Raw genomic sequence first — 17,801 nt, 5'->3', positions numbered from 1 at the left:
TAACTATTATGTCCTCTTCAAAAGGGATCGATCGGGTAAGAAAAGGAACAACACAAAACATAGCAACCGTATTTCAGATATGCAAAGCATTGTTTTACCTACTCAAAAATCTCATTACAACGCCATCGTCAACCTGAAAAATAAAATTACAACATAACGAAGAAACTCATAGAAAACACCCTAAGGATCCTGATATATAAACCTACGAGACAAATCTTAAACGGACGACAAACACCCTAAGCTTGATTTTAAGCACAAAAAAAAAACACTTGGAAATGGGTCAAATTGGCCAGTGAGTAGTGGGAAGCTCATCCCAAACCGTGAGACATCAAACTTAAGCTGGTAGAAAACATTGTTGCAAGCCAAGAAAAAGAAGATATATGGAATGCCACGGTCAAAGTTCACAAATGATGGGCAACAAAACCAACTTCAATCCAAATCAGTGCGTTCGAAGATCTAACGGTCACTATTCCTAGATTTCTACCGGGAAAGTAGAGTATTAACCCAGCCTCAAATCAAACATGGGCGGCGATAACCAATAGTCCAAACAGCTCCACATTTATCAACCAGCTAATCTGGAAGAATTAAGTCTTTAGTATGATGAGGGCTATAAGCTTTATCGAAGAAAAATGCATTAAAATAGGGTTCTGTGCAGCCAAATTTTCAAACGATTTTCATGTTTTCAAAGCTGATAAAAAGGCAGGAAAGCAAGTAGTTCAGGTGCGGAGACGCAGATGTAGTGACTAGTGAGAGCAGTAAACAGCTCTGAGCATCTTGAGCCAGCTAAGAAAAGAAGAGATAAACCCAAGACTTTGTTTCAGAAGAACGCAACAGAAGATTGTCGGACGCAACCACATTTCCGGTATAATCCAATTTAACTCACTAATATGGGAGCAACAAGAAGTAGAAGATAGTGATGCAGAAGCAGAGATGAAGGGAACCGTGTGCACTAAAGATGCAGTGAGCGGTCAACGATGCCATTATAGCCGAAAACCAGACCTCAAATCAAAACAAGCAAAATAAAATATTACCGCAACCAATAAGTTTAATAACAATATAAACAGGATAATATCGTAACTAAAAGTAGAAAATCGACCTCCAATACTCATTAAGCTGAAGCGAGAATTCCGACGCAAAACGGTGTCCAAAGAACCCCTTTTCGCATCCAACACTCTGTAGGAGCCATCCACAATACCAAGTTTCTAATAAAATCTCATTGTCACAATATCAACATAACTAACACGATTCTCGTCCCACGAATCCTAATATAACTAAAAGCGTAACAGTGCCCCAGCTGCAGGACATCTAGCATTTACTCCACTTCACGTTTCACAGCTCTAGTCCCTACAATGAGATTCAACCATGAAGTGAAAAGCTAGAATGATGTAAATTAAGATGTGAAGGTAACAGTAAAAAAATTATGTTAACAAGTGTCCTCGTTCAAATTAATTTTTTGTGTAATTGATTAGTTTGCAATAAATTTATCAACTAGTCTATGCTAGAAAGGCAGCGTAGCATACCCATTGGCATAAGGTGACACACGGCGAGCATGGCGATATGGAGGAGACCTGCTGTAGCTTCGACCACGTGCAATGGGGGATATGCTGCGGCGCCTGGGAGATCTCCTACGTGGGCTTAAACTCCTGTCACAACATAATAATTTTGGGCTTGAAAATTATGTGCACATATAGCCAAATTTTAGTTAAGACTTAAGAGGTCATCATCTCGTACTAGAATGCCTAATGTGAATAATTAACTCATGCTTTTTTTCCTCATGCTTTTCTAAATCATATAATCTGGCTTTTGCAATGTAAAAGTGAATGCACTGTTGAAATCATAATTAATTTTTCTGGTAAAATAAAGAAACCATTACTCTTTGACATGACTTACAAACAGAGTACTGAATAACAAACCTGCGTCCATATCTATCATAACTTGGGCTCCTGCGATGTCTAGGAGAAGGGCTCCTGCGATGTCTAGGAGAAGGGCTCCTGCGCCTTCCACTACCCAAACCTCGTGAGCCAACCCGCAGGCGACATTCTCTTGCAAAATGACCAGGCTCACCGCACTCATAGCACTTCAAGTCCTCACCTCCACCACGCCCACGTCCACCACCGCCACCACGACCTCCACCACCACCTTTAGAATTATGAGAAAGCTCCACACGCCAACCATTTTTTCCTATAGACCAAAAGCAAGAAATTAAAAAAGTTTCATGATATACTAGCAGAAAGGAGATGGTTAACCATTCAAAAAGGACTATCTATGATTATAAGAACCCATTCATATGAAAATCAATGGTGACAACAGTCCTGCATGATGCTTCCAACGTGAGGAGACCGCAACTTTATTTAGCGACAAAAAACAGCTAAAAAAACTACTGACCATCCAGAGCTTGAATAGCATCTAGAGCATCCCTGCGATCGTCAAATTCAATAAATGCATATCCTGGCGGTCTCCTAGCAACCCAGACACTGCACCAATTTCACTGATATGTCAGAAGTCAACATGCATATACAAATATATACATAAATTTATATAAATATATATATATATATTGTTTCAGAGGAAGGGGAGAAAAAAAAAATCCATGTGTATCAATTGCAGTAATCGATTCAAGTTCTACCGAACTTCAAATACAGCGACAGATATTGATGATAGAATTATAAATGCTACGTTAAATAAGTTCCAGTTAGGGTTACCTCCGAAGAACGCCAAACATCCGGAATTCATCCTCGAGATCCCTTTCACTCACTCGAGGATCCAAATTCCCAACATAAACTCGAGACATCTTCACAATTCACAAACCAATTTCAACCTAGAAAAACAGATAAATAAAGTCACTAACCAACCCCCTGTTAGGACCTTAGATTTAAAAAAGAGAATATATAAATTTATCAAAAGAATTTCATTTTCTTTAATTTGTATTCAAATAAAAAAAAACGAGAGTTCAATTTAAAACTTTCATAAATTTATTTCAAATGAAGAAAAAAAATTCGAAAAAGCCCGAGAAAATATTTTCTTCTGCCTTTTCCGTACTCTATTCTCCAAGGTGAGATTCAAATTCGAAACAAAACCTAAAACAATCAGTATTAGTCATCCAAAATGACATACTAATTAAGCCATAGAAAAAAAAACAACAAAAAAATACATAACATTTCCCGATCGAACAAAATAGAATGGAAATAAGTTAACTTTCCATAGTTTTCCTGCAGCAATTTTCCATATTATGTCCGCACAATACCCCAAAAAGAGAGAGAGAGACTAAACTCTTAGCCTTACGATAAATAGAAGAACAATCGAAGTTGAGAGAGAAAGCTTACAGCGAAATAGGGTTTCAGGAAAGAATCTGGCGATCGAGAAAGAAGGCAATTTTGGTCGATCCTTAAAATCCTAAACCCTACGAACAAGAAACCGAAACGACGACTCACTGAATGGTAGTTTGGGACTCAAATACATATAAGCACTTCACACGTGTCTAACTTGGGCTGGTGAGCCGTGACTCGTGTGCCTTAAGTACTGGAGAACCTTTAACAGCCGGCCCGAGGAGAATCCATAGGTGGCCCAATAACTGGAGTTGAAAATGGCCCAATTCATCGGTCCAATAAATCAGTTAATTAATAGATGGGCCCCATTGCACTACCTAACTCTGTCCCTTACTCCCACACCACATTATTATGAATTATCTCGTTGTAATTGTTTTTTTTTTCAGTTTTTGTTTTCTTACTTTTTTTTTTTTCTCTTTTAAATGTTATTAGATTGCTTTACATAATAATCATTAATTCAAGATAAATGTATTTTTTCTAACAAAATCCAATTATGCACTAGTGTATTACAATATGTCATTATAAATTGGATTTGAGCTCTTATTGGAAGAAAAAAAAAACCACTAAACTAAAACGTGTTCATTTTTTCTATATTTTTAATTAACTACACGAAGATTTTATTATATTCAAACCTATAATGCTACTATTGAGCACATGACTAGCATTGAAAAATAATATATCAATAAATTTCTAATATTATATGTTAGCATGTGCAGTAAAGGTATGAATTTTGATACAGTAGAAGACTAAATTAAAGATTACGATTCACCTAAACAAATAAATTGTCAATTTCTTAAAGGAAAAACAAAAGGTAAAATCTGAGAAGAATCAATTTGACCAAAAGTGGGGTGGTTATGGGGTATGGGATGATACGTTGTGTAAATTGTTTTGTTGTTTTTAATAATTATATTTCGTTTTCTCGTAACTTGGTCGGTTGTCCTTCGAGTTAACAGAAAGATATATCATTGAGTATTGTCTTTTATCTCCAACAAGCCACTACGGACCTGCAACAAGCTCGGATCACGGGTCGTCGAGAAGAAGAGGTTTTGAGTTGCCTGGCCTGGCCTTTCCTCTGTATCCCTGCAAAAAAAAAATCAAAACTTTGCAAGAAATGGTTTGAGAGTAGAGGCTATATCGTGGTCGAAGCTCATGGGTTTTGTGGACAAGGATTGAGAAGCGTATAAAGGGTATCTGGGGTTGTTTTGTTTACAGAGATTGAGGATTTTCCAACTGGGTTTTTGTTATAATGGAAGGAGGAGATAGGATTGAAGAAAGTAGTGTAAGGTTATTGAGCCGTAGGCCTAGTGTTAGTAGTGGTGGTGGAAGTGAGTCCAGGTGGGTAGATGGAAGTGAGGTAGATTCGGAGTCACCTCCATGGTCTCGGGTTGATGAGAATGAAGGGCAACAAGGGTTTGGAACTCTGAGAAGTAGACTTGCGAAGAAGCCCAAGAGAGTTGATTCATTTGATGTTGAAGCCATGGAAATTTCTGGAGCTCATGGTCACCACGCCAAGGTAATAAATAATACACAACTAGTTTTGTCACTTGCCTTTAAAATTTCTAGTTTGTTTGGTGTTATTTGAAGAAACCCATCTGTATCACGGTCGTTTGGGGAGACACTGGATGTTTTCGTTTTCATGTGCTGAATCTAACATATTCATCTGGGTATAAGGTTTTGTAATATTGGAGCAAATTATAATCTGGCTCAGCTACTCTTGGTTACTATGACTTAATGAATAAAATATAATCTGGTTCAGCTACTCTTGACTATTATGAAGCTTTAAGAGCTTTATGGTCGAGGATTTAGCTTTGCCGTGGTAGTCATGAGAAGTCAACTGTAAAGTTCATTCATTCTTGATTGAGTATCTCTGATATATTTTGAGTAGACTTTGTTAGCATGTGAAACATTCAGGAAGGAAGAATTTTAAAATCCTAGTTGAAAATGGTATTTTTTTCAGAAGTCAACAAGGTGTTAGTACTATATAAATGTATATGTATAGCAACATAGAAATTCTACTTTACTTCCCACTTCATAATTTGGAAGCAGCTGAAACGTAAAGGGTTGCAGTTTACAAAACTATTTCAGCTACAATTCCAAGCATTCATTATTTCAATAGGTGGAATATCAATTGTTTCAGGATTTGCGAACATAGGTGCTCTTAACACTGCAGTGAATGTAACAATTACATTTCAACTGATGTAATATAACAAATCAGTACTTTTTCCAGCAGAAGAAAGAAAGAGTATTATCAATCTGTTCTCTTACTTACAAAGTTTTATTACCTCAATAACACAGGACATTTCAACGTGGCAAACTGTTGCTTTAGCATTCCAAACTCTTGGAGTGGTATATGGTGACATGGGCACGAGCCCCTTGTATGTCTTTGCTGATGTCTTCAGCAAGGTAAATATTAACTCAGAAGTTGATGTCTTGGGGGCTTTATCACTAGTGATGTATACCATTGCTCTCATACCACTAGCCAAATATGTCTTCGTTGTTCTTAAAGCCAATGATAATGGGGAAGGTCAGTACTGCCTCCAATATTTATTTCATTGCTTTAGTTAATGTCATCTGGTCAGCCATGTACATACTGACACCTTTATGCTTCCAATAATAGGAGGTACATTTGCACTGTATTCACTGATATGCAGGTATGCAAAGGTCAATATGCTACCAAATCGTCAACCAGCTGATGAAAAGATCTCAAGTTTTAAGCTGAAATTGCCTACTCCAGAGTTGGAAAGGGCTTTGAATATAAAAGAGTCTTTGGAAAGGAAATCATCCTTAAAAATCCTTCTCTTGTTGCTTGTTCTGACAGGAACTTCCATGATTATAGGAGATGGAATACTGACCCCAGCAATGTCAGGTGCTTAATTGGATATTGTAGCATTACCAATTAATAAAGCAGGATACTCTTGTAAAATATGTTATTTTTCATGATTGAAGAGGACATAACTCCATCAACATGCTTTATGAATTCTGTTCTTCCCCTAGCCCATCCATTAATATGCAATGTCGTTTTTGTTTGAATATGGTCTGGTGCTATCATTTAACATCATAGATTTGCAATAACAAACTATTTCCTCTTTTATGACAGTGATGTCTGCTGTGAGTGGTTTGAAAGGTCAAGTACAAGGTTTCGGTACAAGTGGGTATCTTCTCCTTTCACTATCTGTGGTTCGTTTCATTTAATTTCTATGGGCAACACCTAACAATTACATACAGAAACACCATTCATATTCATATGATTTTGCTTACAGATGCTGTTGTTGCGGTTTCAATTTTTATTCTGATTGCATTATTCAGCATACAGAGTTTTGGGACTGGTAAAGTGGGTTTCTTGTTTGCGCCTGTACTAGCTTTGTGGTTCTTCAGTCTGGGCAGTATTGGGATTTACAATCTTTTGAAGTATGATATTACAGTCTTGAGAGCATTTAATCCCATGTATATCTTTCTCTTCTTCAAAAAGAACAGCAGTCAAGCCTGGTCAGCTCTTGGTGGTTGTGTTCTGTGCATTACAGGTTTGTTTCATTTTAGGCCTTAACACGAATAATTCAAACAGACTCGCAACATTTTATACTTTTTTGTGCTTCTACCAGATGGTAGTTGTTTGCCACTCCCTTATTTACTTTTGCTGCCCAGTCTAAGCTTATTTTCCTTGAAGTTAAAATTCAATAATTATAGCATTGAGCTTCATATACCTTGTTGAAATCTGTTTTTTAATATCCCATATTCTTAGAATCATCGGTTACTTAACATGATAATAGAGCAAGATTAAGTCTTTGTTTGAGTCTATTTAAAGTTCTGGGTCTATATAAAAGGGTTGCTAGTACTTGTAGCCTTGGGTTTGGTACAATGTTGAATAGATTTTCCTTTTTCCTTTGAAGCAAACAATAAAGCTTTTTTATGTTCTGTTGAAGTATATAAGCATCTGCTTTTTTGTCAAATAATTAGTTTCATTCCATTGGCTGGGCCTCAATATAATAGCTCGATTCTCAAAATGAGGAAATCTGTTTGTCTAAATTTGTTTTGTAGGACTATGTACAAACCCTGTTTAATTATATATCTTGCCTAAAATGTTGCCACAGGAGCTGAAGCAATGTTTGCAGATTTAGGCCATTTTTCTGTACGATCCATACAGGTTTGCAGTGAACATTTACATCTTTTTTTCCTTTGCTGCATGGATTTTCTTAGTAGGCCTTTATATAATTAACATGTTCTGCTTATACAGTTTGCTTTCACTTTTGTGGTGTTTCCTTGTCTTCTCTTGGCTTACATGGGCCAAGCAGCATATCTGATGAGATTTCCTCATGCTACAGAGAGAATATTTTATGATTCTGTGCCAGGTTAAACTTGCTAACATACATGATCACCCTCTCTTGTTTTTCCCTTCCAATCTATATATATACAGATGTTTGTGTCATATGTTGGTACCTCATTTTGACATCTTGTTCCTTAATCTTATGAACAAACAGAGAGCCTTTTTTGGCCAGTCCTTGTGATAGCCACCCTAGCTGCAATGATTGCCAGCCAAGCAATGATATCGGCTACTTTTTCATGTGTTAAACAAGCTATGGCTCTTGGGTGCTTCCCAAGACTGAAGATAGTTCACACCTCAAGGAAACTAATGGGTCAAATTTACATCCCTGTCATCAATTGGTTTCTGATGATCATGTGCATAGTTGTAGTTTCCATCTTTCGAAGCACCACTGATATTGCAAATGCATACGGTTAAGTACCTTCCATCCTTCTCTCCCCATTGTGGGATTGCATTTTTCTTTCCTAAAAGTGCTCTAATGTTCACAGTTTATTGTTGAAGTTTTTCATTTCTCTTATCTCAAGTTTTATTTAGTTACATATTGTGAACCTTATCACAAAGTTCAATACATTGCCAAAGTTACTAATAAGAAATATTAGATACCAAAATTCAATATACTGTTTTTTTCTTATGTTGCCACTAGTAGTATATCCTCTATACATAAATCAGCAACAAGCAAGAACCAAACCCCAAGTCATACATTGGCTAATACAGCTCATGATGTTTCTTGCAGGCATAGCTGAAGTCGGTGTCATGATCGTGAGTACAATCTTGGTGACACTTGTAATGCTTCTCATTTGGCAGACCAACTTATTTCTGGCTATATTGTTCCCACTTGTCTTTGGATCAGTAGAGCTCATCTACTTGTCTGCAGTTCTAACAAAACTTTTGGAGGGTGGTTGGCTGCCTCTTGTGTTTGCTACTGTCTTTCTTTGTGTGATGTACACATGGAACTATGGAAGTGTGTTGAAGTACCAAAGCGAGGTCAGAGAAAAGATTTCCATGGACTTCATGCAAGAACTTGGCTCCACACTTGGGACTGTGCGAGTCCCTGGAATAGGATTGCTGTACAATGAACTTGTCCAAGGCATTCCCTCTATTTTTGGTCAGTTTCTTCTAAGCCTACCAGCTATACACTCTATTGTAGTTTTTGTTTGCATTAAATATGTCCCAATCCCAGTAGTTCCTCAAGAGGAAAGATTTCTGTTTCGAAGAGTTTGTGAAAAGGACTACCATATGTTCCGCTGCATTGCTCGGTATGGTTACAAAGATGTCCGGAAGGAAGACCACCATGCATTTGAGCAACTCTTGGTCGAAAGCCTAGAAATATTCTTAAGAAGGGAGGCTCAAGATCTTGCCTTGGAGAGTTCCTTAAATGAAATTGACCATGATAGCATTTCAATTACATCAAGGGATTCTAGAATCCCAACTGGAGAAGGGCATGAAGAGCTTAGGATCCCATTGATGCAGGAAGGAAAATCAGATGAAGCAGGAACTTCTTTTACAGAAGACAATGTCGCATTACTTCCATCTAGTGTCATGTCATCGGATGAAGACCCGAGTTTGGAGTATGAACTCTCAGCTCTCAGAGAAGCAATAGATTCAGGATTCACTTACTTCCTTGCACATGCGGATGTGAGGGCAAAGAAAAACTCATTTTTTCTCAAGAAACTGGTTATAAATTACTTCTATGCATTCTTGAGGAGGAACTGTAGAGCTGGTGCTGCAAATATGAGTGTACCTCACATGAACATCCTTCAAGTTGAGATGACATATATGGTTTGATTTCTTCATTCCTAATGCATTAGTGGATTTTAAATTTATTGGCTGAGTGTTGCAAAATCCAATGTCAAAACCTCAACACTCTGGCTCAACAACAACAGTAGTGATAATAAATAAATTTAAAATAGAAAGTCTTGTCCTGACGTTATATGCCTTTTGACTTCTTTCATATTTTGCTTATTTATGTTTTGTGCTTGTACGTGCATGTCATTTTCAAGTTTGACGAATGTTCTCCCATGTTTTCTGGTTTTAACATATTATATAACTATATCCCAGATTTGGATTCTGTCTATGCTATCTATCATCCATGATGGCATAAAGAAGAATAATCCATCTCTCTTTTCACTTTTTTTCCCATGGTATGGTACGTGACTGCTTAATATTCTAACTACAAATGTTAGGTAAGGAAACTATATGAATATATATATATGACTCATACGTATATGTATATATATTCATACACATATACGTGAAGCAAGTGTTCTCTTCGTGCACGGTTAAGCTCAAGTATTTTAGTCTTACATTTTCTTAAAAAGATTTTTGTTTCTTTGTTTACAAGAATATCTTGATGAAAAGTTCAAGTTGTGGTCTAGAAGAACTTCAGTTGTTTGGTCTACTTTTTCTCTTCTTGATTTTTTGAAAGCTCGAGGCATAAAAGCAGTAAACTACTTTTGACTTGCTTAACCCTGAAGCACTACTTTCTTGCCATATTTCCCAAGACAAAAATAATATCAACATCAAATAAAATAATACTGGGACTACCTTTTTCTCATATTGAAATAGTGATTTTTCCAGGAAAAAAAAAATATCAACGTTAAAAAGCAGGTTGATATGTATCACCACCATTTTCAAATAATTGAAATCACTCATTATGACCTTTCTCAAAACTCTTCTTTTTTTTTTTAAATGATTAATAACTACGTATTAGAGACTCAATCCAATGATTCCAATATGGGTTTTATTTATCTAGCTCAAATACTTTTTGTCTAGGGATTGTCAAGTGTTTTCCATGGCAAATGAACCTCATAATATGGCATTTGCTACGCAATTAAAAGGTGGGTAATGTTGAAAGAATAATAATAATATTAACATGTCGATTTGTTCTTCATTATTGTCTAATGAGATGTCTAAAATAGTTGTGATGTGGCTAATTCATGTGAGTCATTTTCATGGATATTGGATTAGGTTGGGCTAATTATGAAGTGGGGTTTGCCATCAGACCTTCCTATTTACATTGTAACATGCTATATATTTAGTGCATTGATAATGATATCACCACACATAAATCCAAATATATAAATATAAATGTTAAACTTTACATTGCTTATTCATCCAAAAAGTCAAAAGATGATTAAACTATTGTGATCTCAATGGAGAGAAATATACATTACTAAGAAAATACTATAGTTAATCTTGCATTTGGTGATTGAATTTGAATTCCATAACTTTTACTATTGCCAACTTGTTTTCACTACTTTTTTTTTTGTCAGATATTAAATATTTAATATAAATGAATAGCAATTTTAAATAGCAACATGCAATAGCTAGGTCCTATATTAACTGATACTAAGAAATAGAACAAGTTCTGTGCCTATAGGCTAAATTATTAATTAATCACAACCTTAATAAATTTTAATTTTGTCCTCCAATATTAATTATTTTAGGAGCAATGTTAAGACATGCTATGGCTAGACAGACACCTATGGGGGGTTTGCTTAACAATAATTAATAGGAAATATCCACTCGAATTATGGTTTTGTAGAGTTTTGTACACTGATTATTTTTGCATGGCCGAAATCAGAGACGGCCCCAGTTAAGCCCTAATGAGGGTTGAAACCCACAGTGAAAAAATTTATATTTTAAAAATATATATTATTGTTTAAATTGAATAACTGTCCACCATAATATTAAGAAAAGTCTCCACAATTTTTTTTATAACAATAAAGTCCCCACAAAATAAAATTACTAAAAGTAATTATAATTGTTGTTTGAAATAGGACATTGTAATTTTTATAGGTATTAATGTCAATTAGTATAATATTTTTTTTTCTCTAAAATCACTCACAATGGGTGTTCTACTCTATCATTTAAAATATATTCCCAAAACATACATTTTTCTATTTTACTTCTAAGTTTTATATTATACTATACATCAACTTCTTTATATATTTATCTACATCATTTAAATATTATATCTTTAAACATATTTTATTAATTAAAGTAAAATAAAATAATTGAAAAAGAAAAAAAAATAAGAAATATAAACTAAATGGGAGAGAGAAAACTTATAAAGAAAAATAATAATATTTAAATATTATATAAGCGATATGTAAATGTAGATATAGATTAATTGGAGTTTATGCATAGCTATTATAAATATATGTATAAAAGAGCTAATGGAAGATGTTTTTGTGAGTTTTAGCTAAATATTATAGAGAAAGTGTATTACAAAATACATCACCAAACATAATTTTTTATAATTTACATCAAACTTTTACAATATACCATACATGAGATTTTCTATTTTTTTTTCTATATCATTTAAATATTATATTTTTTGAAAATATTTTATTTATTTTAAGAAATAAAATAATTAAATATATTAGTATCACACTCATATATATATATACAAAAGTTTATAAAAAAATAATAAAATATTTATATCTTGATGAATACTATTTTACTACATATAGAGAAATACTATTCATTTAGGTAAAAAAATATAAATTTATTTACATCACTCGTTGGAATACTATTTAACTATTTTTTCTCTACATTATAAAAATTAAGACAGTTTACCTCCTCCATTACGAGTGATCTAAGCCTCCATCAACCGAAAATTTTGTATCTGTTTGTGGTCGAAATCTCTAAAAAATTTAGACGGCAAAACTCTATAAAATTCATCCTTTGGAGCATAAACTATTTTGTTCTAATTAATATATAATATATTAATACAGAAACGGTCAAAACTCAAAAGCTGAAGAAAGTTGGAAATTCCATTTGGAAAGTTTAGACTAATAAAAATGGTCTAAATGTAAATTAAGATTAATAATTGGTAAAGGTCGAATGCACCACGTGTCGTGAGTGAGTTTCTAGTAGGAGTGATAGTAACGTGAAATATGTCCATCCAATTGGAGCCAAATTCACGTCACCAGAAAGTGACTAGAAAAACGTCAGGCAGCACTCTTTTAAATTTTAGGTAAATGAAGAAACATATGGATTAAATAAATTATACATAACAAGACCATATATTATATATAATATTCTTACTTTCGACAACAATAATCGAATAATTGTTTTCTTATAACTTGCTTAGATATAATTTATTTTCTCACTTTTTTCACTATCAAAAAGTGCATATATACATATCACAATATTAAATGGCCCGGAAAAAACATTCGCCATTTGTACGTAGCTATAGTCCCAATCAATTAATATATAAATAATTTCAATTTTAATAAAATAGAAATTTCTTTTTCTATAAATTGTTTTTTCTTTTTTTTTGAAAAAGTATAAATTGGCTATTCAATCAAGCAAAGGAAAAGATACACATTTACATACATAAACATTGGACAACTCTTTTATAGGACACTTCACTTTAAATCTTATTGGTAGGGCTTTTAGTGTTTCTTGATCTATGAGCAGTTTTCGGCACGATTTTTTTTTATGACTGTGTATATTGTAGCTATTTAGAGCCTCGTGCAAATTTTCAGAAAATTCTGAATAGTTTACAGTACCAAAAACTAGGTTCAAATATGTTGTTTTCCACGCGCATAAAAAAAATTAGTCACCAGTGCAACATCATGTTTGAATATAGTTTTCGGTACTTTAAACTATTCGGAAATTTCTAAAAATTTACATGATGCTCTAAATAGCTACAATATACACGGTCATAAAAAAAAAATCGCGCTGAAAACTATTCACGAGTCGATAACACTGAAAGCCCTACAGGTAGGGCTTAAAGTGAAACTTTAAAGTATAATTTCCTATATATATATATATATGAGAATTTACTCATTTGGTACCCTATATTTTTGCAAAGTATCATTTTGGTACCCTCTGTTTTCAATAATGCTCATATGGTACCCTGTATTTTAAAATTATACATATTTGATACTCTTGTTTTGTTTAAGTCAATGTTTTTGTACTTGTGATTATTTATTAATTGGTTTTATTCTCTAAGCGTGGCCCCAAGGAGTAGGTTATCCGAAAGAGTTTCTGAACCTTGTAAAAATTCACTGTGTTCTTTATTGTTTTGCACTGTCTTTTTATTGTGTTTAGTTTCTGTTGTGACAAGTTTGGTTTCTGTCCCGACAGAACTGTAATCTGTGTAAACAATTAATTACCATTCTGTACTTTAATTAATTCACATGGTTTAATTAATTTGGTAATTACTAAAAAACGGAATTTCAATTTCAGATTTGATAGATAAAATTTTGTTAATATGATCAAACTGTCATCAGTTATATGTAATTAAGTAATTAAATTTAAATTTGAAACTTACATAATTGACAACAGTTTGATTAAATTAGTAAAATTTTATTAATTAAATTTGAGTTTAGAGTACCAAATATGTACGATTTTAAAATACAAAGTACCATACCAACATTACCAATATATATACATAGATATATATTGACTATATATAAACCATTGACGTGTTTGGCGTGGTTGATGAGCACTATTAACAAAACAGCAGAATAATTTCATTTTCAATAACTCTTCTCTTTCATTAATCACTGTGATACATACATTAGTATATATGCTCATCGTCATTTGATTATTATTGAATATTGTGATTAATTCAATAATTGATTAAAAATATTTAAGGGTTAATTACATCTTCTACCGTAATCTAAAAAAAAATTCGTTTTATACGGTAATGTTAACAAATTACAAAAATACGGCATTTACTACCTATCACCCCGTGTGTATATATATATATATATTAACCCTTTGTTTTACTTTTTTATTTCAATTTTTAATAAGAATTAGGCATATCAAATAATATAATAATAAAAGTAATAATAATTATACTTACTACCTTCAATAAAATAAAATAAAATAAAGTAATTTATTTTATTTAAAATAAATATATTTATTAATATTTATACAATTACTCAAAAAATAAATAAATATTTATACAAATTACAAATATACTGTTAATTAAAATTAACATTAATAACTATATGTTACAATATATAGTTAAAGATAATCACAATATTATTATTCTTTATAAAAATATTATATATTTTTTAAATCATAGCTAGTCAAGTCTCAACACTCCATGTTAAACCAAAATCATAATCTAATCCAAGTTTCAAGTTTTGTTACAAAAATATATTTAAAGTTAAAAAATTAATTTTGTAAATCTTTGTAATAATCATGTTAAATTAATTTATAAATTTTTATGTAAATGTGAGTTACAAAAATAAACTTTTTAGTTGTGAAATTAGTTTTGTAAATTGTTGTTACAAAAATGTAAAACTTGTTTAAAGAAAAATGTTGTATTTCACCACTATATTCAATAAAGTGTTTTATAAATAATGAATATCTTAAATTTATATTTTTAAGTTGTATAGCATAAATATGATGTTTCATGTAAATTTTTGGTACAATATTGTAATAATATGAAAAAGTATAATAATTTTATGTATATTTTCTTTATGATTTCTTAACTATAAAATATTTTCGTAAATATTAGTTACAAAAATATCTTTCTTAGTTGTAAAACTAGATTTGTAAATTATTGTTACAAAAATAAAAAATTTAGTTACAAATTTGTTTGTAAGTTTTATCTACAAAAAAAAAAAATCTACAATTCTATAAGTGATTTTGAAAATATTATTTACAAACACGTAACAGATATTTACAAGTTCGTAACATATATTTACTAGTTTGTAAACGTTGATCACAAGAAATTGTATTTTACAGCTTTTATTTATGATTTTGCCACTCCGTATTTACAATTTTGCCATTCCGTGTTTTTATCCAAAAATTCCGTATTTTTGTAAGGTACCGTATTTTTCAGATTTTTTTTAACTTTTAGTGCATTTTTGTAAATTTCCCAATATTTAATAAGTGACATATAACTTGATACTATATTATTTGTTTAAAATATTTTGTTTTCTTATAAAATACTAATTAATATTTTTTTAATTTTACAAATAAATTTAATTATAATTAGATACAAAAATTATGTTTTTTAATTAAAATATTATGTAGGTTCTTTTAGCAATTAAAATTCATAATTTTTTTTTACCTAAGTCCCTAATATATAATTTTTAGCATTTAAATCAATGATCAAATTTTTTAGAAACAGATTTAACTCTTTTCAAACAAAAAAAAAAAGAAGAATAAATAAATCTAACTTGGCTAACTTGGTCACGTGGCCAAAAATAGAATTAAAAAAGTAAGGATATTTTTTATTTTATTTCTTTAGTGAAATTAGTATTTATCATATGGTGTAAGAGTGAATAATTTCAAGTGAAATATTAAAAAATTTAATAACAATAAAAAATATATAAAATAATTAAAGGTTCTTATTTGTAAAAAAAAAACTAATTAATTACACAAATTATAATTATATCATTATTAAATTAATAAAGAATTAATTTAATTCTTAAAAATGTAACCATGATAACGTAACCATTGAAAATTCTTCCATATATGTATGTATCTTTTTTATATAAAAAGTATGTAGATAAAAGAAATTATTGGTTTTAACGATTTTTTTTGTTAACTTTAATAGAATATTCTAAATATTTAACGAAATATATCAATACAACTAATTAAAAATAAATATTTATTAATTATATTAATATAAATTCAAATATTATAAAATATCATTATTATAATAATATTTAATATAAGACTACATATTTAATAATTATTTTAATATAAATTCAAATGTTATAAAAAATAATTATTATAGTAATATATAATACAAGACTAGATATTTAATAATTAAATTAATATAAATTCAAATATTATAAAATATTATAATGATAATAATATATAATCCTAATAATTTTTTACTAATTATATTAATATGAATTCAAATATTATAAAATATTATTATTTTAATAATATTTAATAAGATTAGATATTCAATACTTATATTAATATAAATTTAAATATTATAAAATATTATTATAACAATAATATATAATGAATAATCTTCATTTTTATTAAAAATTATCATATATATTCAAAAAGGTTATTATATTATATATATTTTTAAAAATTATAAACAATATTTTGGTTTAATTTTTCTTTTAATATGTTTATGTTATTCTTTTATATGTAATGTTGTTTATTTATTTGAAATTTATATGATACAAATTTAGTAAAAATAATCAATAAATTTTAAAAATAAAACTAAACAAACATACAATAACAAACGTGCTTGTAAGTTAGTTGTATATATATATAGATATTTGCGGCATAAGTACCCAATGTTTGGATTTTGTACGCGGCATAGACCCAATGTTTATTTTTAGTAGCAATAATACCTAAAGTCAGTATAAGTGTAATTTCGTCAGCCTCTTCCGTTAGGTCTCCGTTTCGTGATGACTAGACCAACACGTGTCACTCAGTGATTGGTCCAGCTCAATAATATTTTTAAAATAATTATGATTTGGATCAAGAAAAACGTGACACGTGTCTGCATAATCAGCTCATTAGCAGACCCAACGGAGGAGACTGGCGGAATTACACTTTTACTGATTTTTGATACTATTGCCACTAAAAATAAACATTAGGTCTAGATCACGCACAAAACTCCAAACATTGAGTATTTATGGCACAATTATCCCATATATATATATTTATATATATACGATGAAGAAGCCGCCCTTCCCATTTAGCCACGACTTTGTGGCTGAGGTATAGGTAGGTAGTAAGTTTAATTTGCTAATGTTTAACCTATCTAATAAATAAACCAATTAATAATAATGGTCCACACTTTCACGTATTATTATTATATGATATCATTCTTAGCTAATACCAATCTGTGTAAGTGTGTAGATATTAATATATATATATATATATGTGTGTGTGTATGTAACTTGTTTTCTCGCACAAAAAAAGCTTTTCTTCTTTTTCTTTTTCTTTTCTTTTCTTTTATATTTTCCCTTCTCTTTTCAGAGCTTTCCTTTTATGGGGGAAGTTTCGTGGAAAAATGTCTGTGTGTGTGTATATATATATATAATTCAATGCAGTTCAATTTAGATCCTAAATTAAAGGAGATTCATGAATGTATATATATATATAACTGTGGTAATAAGAATAATAATAATAATGATGATATTCCAAGAACTACATTTACAAATATATTTTTCAATTTTCTTCTAGTTTTAATTTGTCTAAAACTT

General features: G+C 31.0%; 2 protein-coding genes across 3 annotated transcripts; one reads left to right on the top strand and one right to left on the bottom strand.

Annotated features, from left to right (window-relative positions):
* Nucleotides 1-1,000: 1,000 nt before the first annotated feature.
* LOC133822076 (serine/arginine-rich splicing factor RSZ21A) lies at nt 1,001-3,477 on the bottom strand. 2 transcript variants are annotated; one of them, XM_062254284.1, is made up of 6 exons: nt 3,324-3,477; nt 2,703-2,818; nt 2,386-2,474; nt 1,914-2,181; nt 1,521-1,643; nt 1,001-1,344 (listed from the first exon to the last, which is right to left on the bottom strand). In XM_062254284.1, exons 2-6 carry the CDS (start codon nt 2,789-2,791, stop codon nt 1,338-1,340), a joined length of 576 nt encoding a protein of 191 aa, XP_062110268.1. In that variant the 5' UTR covers nt 2,792-2,818; nt 3,324-3,477; the 3' UTR covers nt 1,001-1,337. The 2 variants fall into 2 exon arrangements, with proteins under 2 accessions (XP_062110268.1, XP_062110269.1); XM_062254285.1 differs by lacking the exon at nt 3,324-3,477 and adding an exon at nt 3,040-3,058.
* A 636-nt stretch (nt 3,478-4,113) lies between these two features.
* LOC133822074 (putative potassium transporter 12) lies at nt 4,114-9,574 on the top strand. Its single transcript, XM_062254282.1, has 9 exons — nt 4,114-4,839; nt 5,622-5,850; nt 5,944-6,192; nt 6,424-6,474; nt 6,587-6,847; nt 7,415-7,467; nt 7,558-7,672; nt 7,802-8,056; nt 8,378-9,574. Exons 1-9 carry the CDS (start codon nt 4,573-4,575, stop codon nt 9,427-9,429), a joined length of 2,532 nt encoding a protein of 843 aa, XP_062110266.1. The 5' UTR covers nt 4,114-4,572; the 3' UTR covers nt 9,430-9,574.
* Nucleotides 9,575-17,801: the final 8,227 nt, after the last annotated feature.

The sequence above is a fragment of the Humulus lupulus genome, chromosome 3, assembly GCF_963169125.1.
Source record: "Humulus lupulus chromosome 3, drHumLupu1.1, whole genome shotgun sequence".
NCBI classification, from domain to species: domain Eukaryota; kingdom Viridiplantae; phylum Streptophyta; class Magnoliopsida; order Rosales; family Cannabaceae; genus Humulus; species Humulus lupulus.
The sequence above is the reverse complement of the archived record's forward strand: the minus strand, read 5'-3'. Positions and strand labels throughout refer to the sequence as shown.

Coding starts and splice junctions, on each gene's coding strand:
- LOC133822076 (XM_062254284.1), bottom strand. CDS start 2,791: ATGTCTCGAGTTTATGTTGGGAATTTGGATCCTCGAGTGAGTGAAAGG. Junction 2,182..2,385: donor TGCTATTCAAGCTCTGGATG/GTCAGTAGTTTT, acceptor TTTGGTCTATAG/GAAAAAATGGTTGGCGTGTG. Junction 1,644..1,913: donor TATGATAGATATGGACGCAG/GTTTGTTATTCA, acceptor ATGTTGTGACAG/GAGTTTAAGCCCACGTAGGA.
- LOC133822074 (XM_062254282.1), top strand. CDS start 4,573: ATGGAAGGAGGAGATAGGATTGAAGAAAGTAGTGTAAGGTTATTGAGC. Junction 6,193..6,423: donor ACTGACCCCAGCAATGTCAG/GTGCTTAATTGG, acceptor CTTTTATGACAG/TGATGTCTGCTGTGAGTGGT. Junction 6,848..7,414: donor TTGTGTTCTGTGCATTACAG/GTTTGTTTCATT, acceptor ATGTTGCCACAG/GAGCTGAAGCAATGTTTGCA.